The 16,382-nt window shown below is 42.9% G+C and overlaps 1 protein-coding gene across 2 annotated transcripts in view; it reads left to right on the top strand.

Annotated features, from left to right (window-relative positions):
• Positions 1-16,382, top strand: part of LOC145360729 (fibrillin-1-like) — a 407,592-nt gene that overhangs the window by 337,667 nt on the left and 53,543 nt on the right. For both annotated transcript variants that reach the window (XM_080216108.1, XM_080216109.1), the window contains exons 43-46: positions 1,372-1,497; positions 3,729-3,851; positions 11,079-11,204; positions 15,634-15,750. In XM_080216108.1, the coding sequence (XP_080072234.1) occupies positions 1,372-1,497; positions 3,729-3,851; positions 11,079-11,204; positions 15,634-15,750 (492 nt within the window). The remainder of the gene's footprint in view (positions 1-1,371; positions 1,498-3,728; positions 3,852-11,078; positions 11,205-15,633; positions 15,751-16,382) is intronic.

Here is a 16,382-nt window from a genome sequence, read left to right as displayed (position 1 = left end):
CCGCTCGCTCATTTCTGGCAAGAGGCATATCTCGTCAGATACCTGGCTCTCAAAAATTGCAAGAGCTAAGAAATTGGGCATGATTCTGATTTCTTGGCTCTCGCACAACTTTACTGCCTCATTCAATGGATGGGGCAAACTGGTAAAACTCTCCTTGTTCCCTTGTTCTGAAGACATCTATCTCTGTCCAGATCATACTTCAGTTGCTTAAACTCGCAAGATTCAGCTAGATGGGCGGCATGGTGGCACACTGGTTAGCACCGCTACCTCACAACACCAAGGATTCAAGTTCAATTTCAGTATCGGGTCACCTTCTGTGTGGATCTTGCACATTGTCCCTGTGTCTGTGTGGGTTTCCTCCGGGTGCTCTGGTTTCCTCCCACAGTCCAAAGATGTACGAGTTAGGTTGATTGGCCAGTATCAACTAAATTGACCGTAGTGTCAGGGGATTTATCATCATAGAACCCTACAGAGCAGAAAGAGGCCCTTCATCCCATTGAGTCTGCATCAAACACAATCCCACCCAGGCCCTAACCCCATATCCCTACATATTATACCCACTAATCCCTCTAACCTAGTATCCCTGCACACTAAGGGGCAATTTCTTAGCATGGCCAATCAACGTAACCCGCACATCTTTGGACTGTGGGAGGAAACCGGAGTACCCAGAGGAAACCCACGCAGACATGAGGAGAATGTGCAAACTCCACACAGACAGACAGTGACCTGAGCCGGGAATTGAACCTAGGACTCTGGAGCTGTGAAGCTAACCACTGCTACCGTGCCGGGTAAATGTGTGGGGTTACAGGAATGAGGCCTGGGTGGGATTGTGGTCGATGCAGACTAGATGGGCTAAATGACCGCCTGCTGCACTGTAGGATTCTATGATGATTCTGTCTTAGTACAGTCATACACTGATCAACATTCTCTCTAATTTTGAACACATAATGTTCATAAGTAGCTTTAGAGAGTTAAAAGTTCACTTTCAAAATCTTAAACATTTCATAAGACTGGGTTTCCTGCTCCTCATCGAAGTCTAGGCTGCAATACTACTTGTAGCACTATTTCCCTATTAGTAATATCAGAGTTTATACTCTTATTTGTTCAGGTTTCTTGTCTGACTTTGTGGCAGTTTCATTATTCTGCCACTGAGAGTAGAAGAATTTACAACTTCTTTCAAATTTGTCTTCATCGTCATTGGAGCCAGTACTGGAATATTCCAAGCGTATTGACTCATCCTGGACTCATCCAAATGTCTTGTACAAAGTTGCACCGACATTTTGCTAATGTTAGTGAGTAGAGAAAATATACCTAGACATGTGATATATAAACTTGTTTACAAATTAAATCTGTACATATATTTCCTTTCAGACATTGACGAATGCCGTTGGATTCCGGGTATTTGTGCTAATGGTGTATGTATTAATCAGCTTGGAAGCTTCCGATGTGAATGTCCCATGGGATTTCAATACAATGATCAATTGATCAGCTGTGAAGGTATCATGGAAATATTTCATAATTTGTAAAATGAGCTGTTAGGATCATTTCCTTCGATTTTATTTAAGAAAGAAAGACTGCACTTGCCTTCAACTTGTGTCAATATTGCATGCAGGGCATAGTCAGTTTAAGAGCTTACCCAAGCATCGATGGTGTGGCCATCTGGTAACTATATCAATAGATGCAGTTTCCAAATTGCCTCATTATGATTGCTTGATTGAGCTCTAAGAATGGGGCTAATGGATTAATCTTAACAGGGATCTGTTTGACAGTTGCAATGGGAAGGGCTTGCTTTATTTGATACTTTGACAAGGAAATATGTTGTTTTATTTTACAGTTTTTAAGTGCCTATTTGTTTACCTAGCTGAGATTAAGAGGTGTAAAGAGGATTAAAGCTTTACTATAAATGGCTATCATTGAGTGGCACTTTCTTGAGGATGTAAGATGAACAGTGCTTTACAAAGGAGATTTTGTTTATTGTGTCAGTTTAAGGAGCATTTCAAAAAGACTTCGAGACTTCCGATGAACCACTGGATCTGTCCAATGCTACGGTGGCACAGTGGTTATTGCTTCTGCCTCTCAGCACCAGTGACCCAGGTTCAATTCTGGCCTCGGGTGACTGTGCAGTTTTCACGTTCTCCTTTGTCTGCTTGGGATTTCTCCAGGTGCTCCAGTTTCCTCCCAAACTCCAAAGATGCGCAGGTTATGTTAATTGGTCATGCTAAATTGCCCCTTAGTGTCAGGGGGATTAGCAGGGTAATATGTGAGGTTCTGGATTTAGGTGAGATTGTTATTGATGCAGGCTGAATGGACCAAATGGCCTCCCCTGCACTATAGGGATTCTGTGATTCTTTCCATCATGGCTACTGGCAGAATGGATATGGAGGATAGAATGGAAAGGATAGAGGTGGGGAGGCATGGAGATATGAGGGGACGTAGGAGATTGGTGACAGCTGGAGGGCAAACAACCACGTTCAGGACTAAGACAATGTTCTGGCAAACCAAGATGGTTCTAACCAACCCACCTCACATCTCCATTGCTGCTTTCAGCCTTTTCCTAGGGTGGTGTTCCGCACTCAAGTCCAACACTGACTTGTGGAAGCCAATATCTCATGAGAGTTCCCCAACTTTGAGAAGTCAGGAACACATGTCAGGAAATGGCTCAACTCATGGCTCCCAACTTTTAAGGGGAGAATCCAGTCCAAGGCTACAATCAAGAGGTTTATGTTCAGGACCAAATAGTTTTGAAGCGAGTTTAGAGATAACTTTGAATGAAGGTTGCTCTGACTTCATACACCTCCAGTTATCTTCCCAGAACAGGTCTTAAACATAAAATGAGAGGAGGTAGGTTCAAAAGTGAGATGAGCTGAAACTACTTCTGAGTGTTTTATATCTGTAGAACTCATTGTCCGAAGTGCTTCTGATGAAAAGTGGGATAAAGGACTATGAGAAGCAGGCTGGAAAGTGGAGTTAGAAACAGGACAAGATCAGCCAAGATCATGTTAAGTGGCGGATCAGGCTCAAAGGACTGAATTGCCAACTCCTAATTCCTATGTTCCTATTAGTTAGTGAATAAAGTTCATTTATTAGTCACAAGTAAGGCTTATGTTAACACTGCAATGCAGTTACTGTGAAATTCCCCTAGTCGCCACACTCTGGCGTCGATGCACCAATCTTTCAGACTGTGGGAGGAAACCGGAGCACCAGGAGGAAACCCACGCAGACATGGGGAGAAATTGCAAACTCCACACAGATTGTGACCCAAGCCAGGAATCGAACCTAAGTCCCGGGCCCTATGAGGTAGCAGTACTAACCACCATGTCACAGCGAGCATGGTCAGACGCTGGTCAATAAATGAACCTTGCTTCTCATCCCAATAACACTCACATCTGTATAAGCCCTACTCAATGGTAGTGATCCCTCAAGAGCAGTAGTTCTTTTGTTTTGAACAAACTTTCTTGGTTGAACCATCGCTAACATTCTAACATGTTGGCTTCAGTATCGTTAAAGATTCAGGCTATCGTTCCAGCATACACAATTGGTGAGCAAAAATAACCAAAGATTAATAGTAAAAAAAACACACACAAAGTCTTGTTTTTTTTGTGTGTTTTTTTGGTTAGAGTTTTGATGATGAGACTTCTTTGCTATTAAATTTACTGATTGTGAAAACCTTGAGGTGGAACATAGGTACAAAGTCATTTTAACTTGTTAATGCCTGTTTGTTCACCCAGATATGGATGAATGTCAGAATGGGCCCCTATGTCAACAGAATGCTAATTGCATTAACACCCCTGGGAGCTATCGCTGCGAATGTTTACCAGGTTACCGGCTCACAGCAACAGGACATTGTATCGGTAAGTTATCTCTGTTAAAATTTCAATGTAGCTGTATGTTTCCAGCTATGAAAAAGCTTCCCCTGTAAATCAGATTGACTTCCTTATTTTCTAAAAAAAAAGTCCTTGTTTTCATAAATATTTGGAACTCGGAGTTATGGTTGTTACGTTTACCTTATCTTTAGAAAACTTGTGTATGTTTGTGTGGCAGAATAAACAAAAGCATTAAACAAAAATGTGAACCACAATACCCATTTTTAATTGAAAGGAAATATTAATTTCCTGCAATTATTTTCATTTCTGCATGTTGGGTAGAGATATGTGTTAGTAGTTCTGAGAAACAGTGGGGAGATCAGAATGCTCTAAATGACACTATTTAAACAGTATTCAAGGAAAACTGATTAACACATTAAACCTTCTACATACGGGGGGTGATTCTCCCAGCCCACTGCTGCTGGGAGATTCAAGCACAGGTCATTTTGCAGGCTCCCTACTGGGCGCCACAGCCTCTGCAAGTCTCCGAACACCAGATTTCCGACACATCAGCTCCGCATCAGAAATCGGCACGGAGCTACGTAAAAAATTTAAATATTCATTTCAATCTGATTAGCAGGCTGGGGCTTGAAGTCTCCAGGTCTGCTAATCCAGTGTCTCTTCCCCACCCGCCTCCCCACTCACAACTCTCACCCCTGCCAGGAATGTTTCGCTCTAGTGGGGTTTATATTAGCTCCCCACTGGTGGTGAACTGGCAACCTGACCCCGCTGGGATAAAGGGGGGAGGGCATTGAGGCCCCCCCAGAGAGTCAGGGGTAAGGGGAGCTACCCCCTGGCATTGCCAGCCTTGGCCCTGCCCAATGGGCAAAGTGGCAATACCGGATGGGGCATCTTGGCACTGCGCATTGGGCAGGGGTAGGGGCCTAATGGGGAGGAGATCAGTGGCGGTGGGCGATCCCACTGCCATTCTGCAAAGGGATCAATGACAGAGGGAGGGAGGTTAGCCATCAGGGCAGGGCGTGGTGAGGCTGTCCCAGACACATCCAGGGGGCCAGTGATCGATCCATGGGGTGGTCATATGACCAGCAATGGGTTTGCTGTGGTGAACACAGTAAGAAGTCTCACAACACCAGGTTAAAGTCCAACAAGTTTATTTGATAACAAACCCAGGGTTTACTATCAGGGTTTGCCCTTTTGTCAAGTGAGTGGAGAGTTCTGGTCACACACAGAGTATATAAAGGACCACACAGTTTACAGAATATTGATTAGAATGCGAGTCTTTACAGCTAATCAATTCTTAATGGTGCAGACAATGTGAGTGGAGATAGCATTAAGCATAGGTTAAAGAAATGTGTATTGTCTTCAGACAGGTCAGTAAGTGAGATGTTGCAAGCCCAGGCAAGTCACGGGGGTTACAAATAATGTGACATGAACCCAAGATCTCAGTTGAGTCCATCCTCATGTGTGCGGAACTTGGCTATCAGTTTCTGCTCAGCGACTCTGTGCTGTCGAACGTCGTGAAGGCTGCTTCGGAGAACGCTTACTGGAAGATCAGAGGCCGAATGCTCATGACCACTGAAGTGCTGGCCAACAGGAAGGGAACAGTCTTGCCTGATGATTGTCGAGCAGTGTTCATTCATCCATTGTTGTAGCGTGTATCAGGTAGACAATGTTGGCCGAGTTGCAAGAGTATGCGCCGTGTACCTGATGGATGGTGTTCTCACATGAGATGATGGCATCCGTGTCAATGATCTGGCATGTCTTGTAGAGGTTGCTGTGGCAGGGTTGTGTGATGTTGTGGTCACTGTTCTCCTGAAGGCTGGGTAGTTTGCTGCAGACAGTGGTGTGTTTGAGGTTGTGCGGTTGTTTGAAGGCAAGAAGTGGGGGTGTGGGATGGCCTTGGCGAGATGTTCGTCTTCATCAATGACATGTTGAAGACTCCGAAGAAAATGTCATAGCTTCTCCGCTCTGGGGAAATACTGGACGACGAAGGGTACTCTGTCCCCTGTGATCCATGTTTGTCTTCTGAGGAGGTTTTTCGCTGTGGCGCATTGGAACTGTCGATCAATGAGTCGAGCGCCATAACCTGTTCTTAGGAAGGCATCTTTCAGCGTCTGGAGGTGTCTGTTGTGATCCTCCTCATCTGAGTGGATCCTCTGTATACGAGGGCTTGTCCGTAGGGGATGGCTTCTTTAATGTGTTTAGGGTGGAAGCTGGAGAACTGGAGCATCGTGAGGCTATCTGCGGGCTTGTGGTACGGTGAGGTGCTGAAGTGACCGTCCTTGATGGAGATGCGTGTGTCCAAGAATGCAACCAATTCCAGAGAATAGTTCATGGTGAGTCTGATGGTGGGATGGAACTTGTTGATGTCATAATATAGTAGTTTCAGTGATTGTTCACCATGAGTCCAAAGGAAGAAAATGTATCAATGTATCTAGCGTATAGCATCAGTTGAAGGTCCTGTGCTGTGCTGTGAAGAAGACTTGTTCGAGCCTGTGCATGAAGATGTTGGCATATTGAGGTGTGAATTTGGTCCCCATGGCTGTTCCGTATGTCTGGATGAAGAACTGGTCGATGAAGGTGAAGACATTGTGATCCAGGATGAAGCGGATGAATTGTAAAATTGCATCTGGAAACTGGCAGTTGTCGGCGTTGAATACTGAGGCAGTTGTAACGATGCCATTGTTGTGGGGGATGCTGATGTAGAGTGCCGAGACATCCATTGTGACGAGGAATGCCCCTGGTTCAGCTGTCCTACGTGTGCTGAGTTTCTGTAGGAAGTCCGTAGTGTCGTGACAAAAGCTGGGGGTTCTTTGTACAATGGGTTTCAGGATACCCTTGATGTAGCCAGAGAAGTTCTCGCACAGGGTCCTATTGTCCGATATGATGGGACGGCTGGGTGTGTTTGCCTTGTGTATCTTTGGGAGGCAGTAGAGATCTCCAACACGGGGAGTAATGGGATGAGAGCACGGAGGGTGCTCTGAAAGTCCGGATCAAAGGTCTTGATCAGAGTGTTGAGTTAACGGGTGTGTTCTTTGGTCAGATCTGCGGGTAACTGTCTGTAGTGTTCCTCATTGTTCAGTTGACGGTATGCTTCTTTGCAGTAATCCGTTCTGTTCAGTATGATGATGGCCCCTCCTTTGTCTGCTGGTTTGATGACAATGTTGCGGTTGGTCTTGAGAGCATGGATGGCATTGCGTTGTGCTTGGGTGATGTTCGGGGCTGTCTTGTGAGTGCGGTTGATGAAGAAGTTGACAATAGACTTCCCTGCGATGGTACTGTTATCTACTATGGTGCTGGGGAAGGCTTGGTTGTTGCTGGTGGTGATGCCAAGTTTCTCAAGAAACTCACTTGAGAAACCATCAGACTCTCCAAAGAAGTCTATTGTCAACTTGTCGGACTACACACTTCAACCAGATGAGGTCAAAGTTCTCAGTCGAGGGTTCAATTTCTGCTCCACTACCAAAATGGACCTCATCAGTCTCACAGCAGACACAGAGGAACACAGAGCGAATGAGGCTGCGGGAGTTCTTCCACAAACCCCAAGAGGCCAACAGCAAACACAATGAGACAGCCAATGAACCGGAACAGCCGACAGAGAGATCTGCAGTGCAGCAACCGAAGAGGAAAAAGTCCAATTGGACTCCTCCAGAAGGCCGCTACCCTTGACTGGATATGTATGCCCAAGCCATCAGGAGATGCGTCAACACTAGATTCATCAAACGCGCACTCAAGACAGCCCCAAACATCATCCAAGCACCACGCAACGCCATCCATGCTCTCAAGACCAACCACAACATTGTCATCAAACCAGCAGACAAAGGAGGGGCCATCACCAGACTGAACAGAACAGATTACCGCAAAGAAGCATACCGACAGCTGAACAGAACAGATTACCGCAAAGAAGCATACCGACAGACAGTTACCCGCAGATCTGGCCAAAGAACACACCTGTCAACTCAACACTCTGATCGAGACCTTTGATCCGGACCTTCAGAGCACCCTCCATACTCTCATCCCATGTACTCCCCGTGTTGGAGATCTCTACTGCCTCCCAAAGATACACAAGGCAAACACACCTGGCCGTCCCATCATATCAGACAATAGGACCCTGTGCGAGAACTTCTCTGGCTACATCGAGGGTATCCTGAAACCCATTGTACAAAGAATCCCCAGCTTTTATCGCGACACTACGGACTTCCTACAGAAACTCGGCACACATGGAGCAGTTGAACCAGGGGCACTCCTCGTCACAATGGATGTCTCGGCTCTCTACATCAGCATCCCCCACAACGGTGGCATTGCTGCAACTGCCTCAGTACTCAACGCTGACAACTGCCAGTTTCCAGATGCAATTTTACAACTCATCCGCTTCATCCTGGACTACAATGTCTTCACCTTCACCAACCAGTTGTTCATCCAGACATACGGAACAGCCATGGGGACCAAATTCACACCTTGATATGCCAACATCTTCATGCACAGGCTCGAATAAGACTTCTTCACCGCACAGGACCTTCAACTGATGCTATACGCTAGATACATTGATACATTTTCTTCCTTTGGACTCATGGTGAACAATCACTGAAACAACTATATGATGGCATCAACAAGTTTCATCCCACCATCAGACTCACTATGGACTATTCTCCGGAATCGGTTGCATTCTTGGACACTCATCTCCATCAAGGATGGTCACCTCAGCACCTCACTGTACCGCAAGCCCACGAATAACCTCACGATGCTCCACTTCTCCAGCTTCCAACCTAAACACGTTAAAGAAGCCATCCCCTACGGAGAAGTGTACGCAGGATCTGCTCAGATGAGGAGGATTGCAACAGACACCTCCATACATTGAAAGATGCCCTCATAAGAACAGGATATGACGCTCGACTCATCAATCGACAGTTCCAACGCACCACAGTAAAAAACCGCACCGACCTCCTCAGAAGATAAACACGGGACACAGTGGACAAAGTACCCTTCGTCGTCCAGTACTTCCCCAGAGCGGAGAAGCTACAATATCTTCTTCGAAGTCTTCAACATGTCATTGATGAAGACGAATGTCTTGCCAAGGCCATCCCCACAGCCCCACTTCTTGCCTTCAAACAACCGCACAACCTCAAACACACCATTGTCCGCAGCAAATACCCAGCCTTCAGGAGAACAGTGACCACAGCACCACACAACTCTTGTCACAGCAACCTCTGCAAGACGTGCCGGATCATTGACATGGATGCCATCATCTCACGTGAGAACAGGTGCACGGCACATACTCTTGCAACTCGGCCAACATTGTCTACCTGATACGCTGCAAGAAAGGATGTCCCGAGGCATGGTACACTGGGGAGACCATGCAGACACTATGACAACGGATGAATGAGCACCACTCGACAATCACCAGGCAAGACTGTTCTCTTCCTGTTGGCGGGCACTTCAGTGGTCATGGGCATTCGGCCTCTGATCTTCCAGTAAATGTTCTCCAAGGCAGACTTCACAACATTTGATAGCGCAGAGCCGCTGAGCAGAAACTGATAGCCAAGTTCTGCACACGTGAGGATGGACTGAACCGGGATCTGGGGTTCATGTTACATTATTTGTAACCCCCATGACTTGCCTGGGCTTGCAACATCTCACTTACTGAGATGTTGAAGATAATACACATCTCTTTAACCTATGTTTATTGCTATCTCCACTTGCATTGTCTGCACCTTTAAGAATTGATTAGCTGTAAAGACTCGCATTCTAATCAGTATTCAGTAAACTGTGAGTGCCTTTATATGCTCTATGTGTGACCAGAACACTCCACTCACCTGATGAAGGGGCAAACCCTGAAAGCTAGTGGGTTTACTATCAAACAAACTTGTTGGACTTTAACCTGGTGTTGTGAGACTTCTTACTATGTCCACCCCAGTCCAACGCCAGCATCTCCACATCACTTGCTGTGGTGGCCAGCGATTAGGAGGTCGGCAATGTGGGGCTACTGCGCATGTACCGATCTCCGCTCTGATAGATGCTGGCCTGCTCGGCACAATACTGTCAGCCTCTCCAGCAGAACTCAGCCCCGCTCACTGATTTTTCACATGAATCACACTTGTGCTCAGAGTGTGGGATTTTGAAACTCTCCCTGAAAAAACAAGCAGGATTTACTCGTGTTTACGTGAATTATACACTTAGAAATTTTTTTAGGAGAATCACATCCATTGGCTATGTCAAATATATGCTTTAAATGATAAAACAGCCACTGCCTTGTTACAAATAGTAAACTAGCAAATATCTTTTTTCGCATCTTCCATAAATTGAACTAACCTAAGAAACAGAAAATTGCACCATGATTGATATTGGTATTGACTTTCACTGGAAGTGCACATCGATGATTTACAAATGTCCAACCTGCAATTTTCAATCCATTAAAGTTAATAAAGGGAAAATCATGATCTGGAAACTTGCTGTTTTGTAATATACATTCAAGCGGCAAAAAAGGAAATATTTAGCCCTAAGTGGGAAATCATCTTCACTTTACTGAGTAATATTATATTCTTCTTTATGCATACATTAATATTGAGAACACTTGATCACATCACATGGCTGCCTCATTGGCAGTGTGATACATATCAAGACATCCCTGCAAGCTAAGATTACATCTATTATTTAGCCTAACACACTGTAGGACATCCCACACCAGTAGCATATGTCAGCATTGAGCTAGAATTAACTGGCTTTTTAAAAAAAAATTGAACCCTTATATTGCTTCAGACCCTGGAACTTTCCCAATAAGATACATATTTATACACAGACACACCTGAACCCTAATAACCACTGTTTTTATCTGTGTCTATTTATAGGCTTTAGGTGACTCCACAGTGAATGCCAACCACCTGCGTACAATTACTATTCAATTAACATTTGGCACGTTAGTTCAGTTTCTGATGTTTAGCAGTAATACTCTATGTATTCAGTGTATAGCAAAACAGAAAGCATTGGAAATGCACATCCATCAAATTTGAAAAGAGAAAAGACAGGTTAACATGTGAGGCAACAACCTACAGCAAGATTGGTGTTCACCTAAAAGCTTTACATCTTCTCATTTTTCAGATACTGACAAACTTGTATGTTCTAATATTTTAGTTTTGTTCCAGATTTTGGTATTTGGATGTTTAACTTTTAGTTATTAAAACCAATCCTCATTTTTACAAGTAAAAGATTGCTGCTCATTATTAGTACAATTTTTGACATTGTTTCTTTTGCCTACAGATCGTAATGAATGTCATGATATCCCTAATGTTTGTAGTCATGGCCAGTGCACTGACACTGTAGGAAGCTACTACTGCACCTGTCGCAATGGTTTCAAAGCAACACCTGATAAGACAATGTGCATGGGTAAGTAAACAGCCATTCATGTGCTTCTGAAACACTAATTACATGGCAAGAAATTGCACACATTGGTACATTCATTTCTGACCATAACCAATTAGAAAAATAGGTGGAGATCCCTTGCACCCAATTTCTTCTGAATTTGTATCCATCCAGATTTCCTATTAGATTTTGTGCTGATGCCAAAAGTTAGCAATTATTTATATTAAATTAATCCTTTTATTTGGTTGTTCATGCTCAGTATTTGCATCTATGGGCAGCCTACACCAACATATAAAATGGAACTCTAGGGCTCCTAGATACTGCATTGAGTCTTCTCCAAAACTGAATTCTCATTTTGCATCATTTTCAGATGTTGGATTGCCATTTATTTAATGGTGTCAGGTTGCTGAGTTTACACTTCTACTTATCTTTTCTAAAGCAGAAATAGGGGGATGCCAGATTGGTTAGGCTCTGTGACCACCTGTGAGTATCCTCTAACACACATTTGCAACCGGAGGTACATCAGCTTTGATGATTGTCTTTTGGAAGAAACTATGAAGTTTTTAGGTTATTAGGCAACCAGATTTAGGACTGCCACCTGCTCCAAGTTAATATGCACTGTTCTATACACTCTAAGTTGATATGACATCATTCAAAATTTTTTATGTTGATGCTTCTGCCAGTTCGCTAACCTACATCACTTGACTGGAGAAGCTAACACCTCGATTTTAAAATTTTCATTCCTTTTTCTCATCTCCCTCCTCGACCCTGATGCTCCCAAGGTATCCATGTTCCTCTAATTTTGGCCTCCCTAACTTTCCCAGTTTTAATTGTTGCACCATCGATAGCTTTGCCGTCAGCTGCCTAAGCCCTAAACTCTGGAATTCTTTTCTTCTTCTACTTCTTCGCCTCTCTACTTTTTTTTTCCTTTAAGACGCACCTTAAAACCTGCCACTTTGATCAAGTTTTCCATGATCTGCTGCGCTATTGCTTTATCATAGAAAAGAATCATAGAGTAGTTACAACACAAATAATTAATAAATTCCCCCTTGAAGGCTTTGTTTGAATCTGCCCCCATCACATCCTCAGGCATTGTGCTGTAGATCCACACACTGCATAAAAAAGTTTTTCCTCGTATCATCATCTTTTGCTAATCATCATAATTCAGCTTCTGAATTATTTGGCCAAAGAGAACATTATGTGGCTCACAATCCAGTTTTCCTTCATCATGCTCTTGTGAAGTGTTCTGGAACATTTTTATTATGTTAAAGGCAATTTATAAATACTTTTTTTATTAATTCATGAGACATGAGTATCACTAGCAACCAGCATTTATTGCCCACTCCTAGTTGTCCTCGTTCAGAAACAATTGAGCGTGAACCACATTACTATAGGTCTGGAGTTGCATGCAGACTAGACTGGGTAAGGACAGCAGATTTCCTTCCCTAAGTGAACGATTAGTGAACCAGATGGGTTTTTCCAACAACTGGCAATGGTTTCATGGTCATCAGTAGATTCTTAATTCCAGATATTTTTATTGAATTCAAATTCCACAGTCTGCCATGGTGGGATTCGAACCAGGGTTCCCAGAACATTAGCTGAGTTTCTGGACTGATACCACTAGGCCATCGCCTTCCCGCTATATTTTTGTAAGATTAACATCGTTAAGTATTAGTAATGGTCAACTGTGTCATCAAATCTACTTCCTTTCCATCCCTGCAAGCATCCTGTCATGTTTTTCTCTGGCGGGTGAAAAGTCAGATCACCTCATTCTGCAGTATCTTCACTTTGCTGTCAAATAGGATTAGAGTGTTGCATCACTCCATCACTTGGATGCTTTATTTCCTCCTTTTACGTTTATTATATTAGCTGAAAGACTGTGCTGATGTTTTTGTTACTAAAACAGCTTTTACACAAATCAAAATACGTGGAAATTAGCACGAACCTTTATAAAGGTTATAGGTGTTTTTGTCCCTATATGTGGCACAATTTCTTTCCATGTTATTATCATTTTTAAGCAACCCTTACATGGCTTACATCTAATTTCTTGCTCCCTCTAATAATTTGAGAATAGAATTCCCAACATGGCCAAGAAATTCTCCCATGTTACAAAGGTTGCCCTGCAAAATAATACACTATCATCACTAATCACACATACCTAATACTCAGCTAACACTCAATTAGACCTAACAATTGTACGTTTGTAATCATAAACATTTTGTTGTAAAAAGCTCTAACTGAATGAACTCAGAGACTTTATGGCATCAAACTGTATCCTACATCTCTTTTCTCACTTGAATGAAGCTCTTCCATAACATTTAAGTTCCACACCAATGTTAACATCTAACTCTACCTGACTACCTCCTTCTCCATCTTTCGTACTGCTTGTCCTCCATCCAATATTGGATGAGCAGAAACAAAACATTGGGAATACTGAGCTGTCAACTTCCATCTCGTTGTAAATTATATTCATTTTGTAGCTACATGAATTCCCTTCTCCTTCTTAGCCACTGTCTGTGGTTGAATCAAGTGTTTTGCAACCATGATGTAACATTTGACGCTAAACTCTGATGCCAAAGCCACACCACTACTCAGGATCACATAGTCTACTTTTGTAACATTTCCTATCTGCACCCAATCCTCACCTGCTGCTTTATCCATGTATTTTTTTTGCCTTCAGATTCAACAATTGCTGTTGTCTCCTGAACAACTTTTGCAGTTCCGAAAACTTGACCTCATCCAAAACTCTACTGTCCATTTCCTAGCAGGCCCTGTTACCTATCATCTCTGCATTCACTGACTTACAATAGTTTAAGCCTGAAACGCATTAATTTAAAAAATCTCATCCTTGATTTCAAATTCATCCAGGGTCTTGCCCTTCCTCTATCTCTATGACTTCTTCTAACAGCACAGCCTTCAGATCTCTGTCCTCCTGCAATGATGAAAAGCCTCTTTCTTATACATCCTTGATTTTAGCTGCTTAAGCTGTAAGCTCTGGAATTCCCTCTCAATCTCTCTACTTTTCTCATGCTTCAAAATGTTCCTTAAAACCTAGCTCTTGAACCAAGCTTTTTATCACTTGTCCTAATATTCCCTTACATAATATGCTGTCAAACCTTGTTTGAAAATGTTGCTGTGAAATGGTTTGGGGTATTTTGCAACGTTAAAGGCAATGTAAATACAAGTTGTTGCTGTTGAATAGAAAGTAACATGCTAGGCATGAGACCAGCTTCACTCCTTTGGGTTGAGCTATGAGGAGAGGCTGAATAAACTAGGCTTGTACTCGTTAGAGTTTAGAAGAATGAGGGGAGATCTCATTGAGACGTATAAGATGATGAATGGGATGGATAGGATAGAGGTGGAGAGACTCTTCCCGCTCAGAAAGGATAGTAGGACTAGGGGGCACAGCCTCAAGGTAAAGGGGGGGTGGTTTAGAACGGAGTTGAGGAGGAACTTGTTCACTCAAAGGGTGGTGAATCTCTGGAATTCTCTGCCCGTTGAAGTGGTGGAGGCTACCTCGCTAAATATTTTTAAGACGCGGGTTGATAGGTTTTTGATAAGAGAGGGGATTAAGGGCTATGGGGAGAGGGCGGGAATGTGGAACTGAGCCACGACAGATCAGCCATGATCTTATTGAATGGCGGGGCAGGCTCGAAGGGCTAGATGGCCTACTCCTGCTCCTATTTCTTATGTTCTTATGTAATGATCACACCACCATATGGTGGCACATTAACAGTATGGTAAGCTTTCTTGTAGTAGAGATGCTGAAAATTGGAAACTTAAACGCAGTTTATCTTTACCATTATCGTGTAATGGACAGAAAAGTTAATGATACTATTGCCAGTCTCTGTTACTGACACCAGGGAAAATCATGACTATGGTTGCAAAGTAGTAGAACAATTGAAAAGTTGACTTGTAAAAAGCACATTATGCATCTGATTGTGTCCCGATAGATGCATTGCAGCATTTATATAATGTAGAAAGATCAGAGGCATTCTACACAGGTATAAAGAGCTGAAGCAATCAGAGAGCTTAATAAATCAACAGAAAACATAGTATGATGCTCCAATCTGTTGACGTATGACTGTACTTCGCCACGGATTGGTGAGTCATGGGTTGATACATATGTCATTACATTGAAGATCAGGAGCTGGATTTACTCCATCACTCTTATGATGGCCGCATGGAGCGGTCCCAAGTGGACATTCCAGAGGTGGAGAGAAAGTCAGAGAGTTGAGCTCTTATTAGCATGGGCTGACACTCATATAGGCATATATATTTATTGCTTTATATAGCAAAAGAATTCCTGCCAGTAAAACACAACACATCAAATTAATGTATGCTTGTTAATCAGATTACATGAATGCTCATTTTTGACACATTGAAATTCAGTTTATTTATAAAACTTTTCTCCCAGTGAAAAGACACTGATACTTCATTTTCATTTGCCCAGATATCGATGAATGCGAACGGCAGCCATGTGGCAATGGGACCTGTAAAAACACAGTTGGTTCCTATAGCTGTTTGTGCTTTCCTGGATTTATGCTTTCTCACAACAATGATTGCATTGGTAAGTTAATCATAATATTATTCTGAGCTAAATATATGTTGAAGTCTGCAAGAAACAAAGCTTCATATTTGAAATGTTCCATGTACCTCATAATTAAGTGATTTCTACCTTGTTTTGAAAAATGAAAGGAAGTTTCAGAGGTATCCTTTCTGACCAGATCATTCCCCTTTTTTGTTTTGAGAAGAAGCATAAGAAAAGATGTCATGTGCCTGAAAGGGAACTGTTCTCACCTGGAACATTGTTTAGAAATTGAAACATCAGCGTTATTGTCCTGTATCTCTTCTGCACTCTGAATTGCTCCTTTTGGGTTGAAACTAAACAAAGTAGCTGATGACCCAAAGCAAGTTAGGGATTAAGTCTGTAAACATAATATTAATGATAAAATAGAACTTTAAAGAAACCTGTAGAAGGGAATAAAAACAGAAACTGCTAGATAAACTCAATCTGACAGCATCTGTGGAGGAAGGAATAGAATTAAAGCTTTGAGTCCGTATGACTCTTTGGAGCCAAAGAGGAGTAGAAATGTGATGAATTATATAGTTGAAGAGGGGGTGGGGAAGGTGCAGCAGAATAGAAGGTCTGGGATAGGTGGAACCTGAGGAGAAATTGGCAAAGTTTGCACTGTTAATGTA

Source organism: Carcharhinus amblyrhynchos, chromosome 32 (assembly GCF_965287045.1).
Source record: "Carcharhinus amblyrhynchos chromosome 32, sCarAmb.v2.hapA, whole genome shotgun sequence".
Lineage (NCBI taxonomy): Eukaryota > Metazoa > Chordata > Chondrichthyes > Carcharhiniformes > Carcharhinidae > Carcharhinus > Carcharhinus amblyrhynchos.
This window is presented reverse-complemented; position numbering and strand designations above follow the sequence as displayed.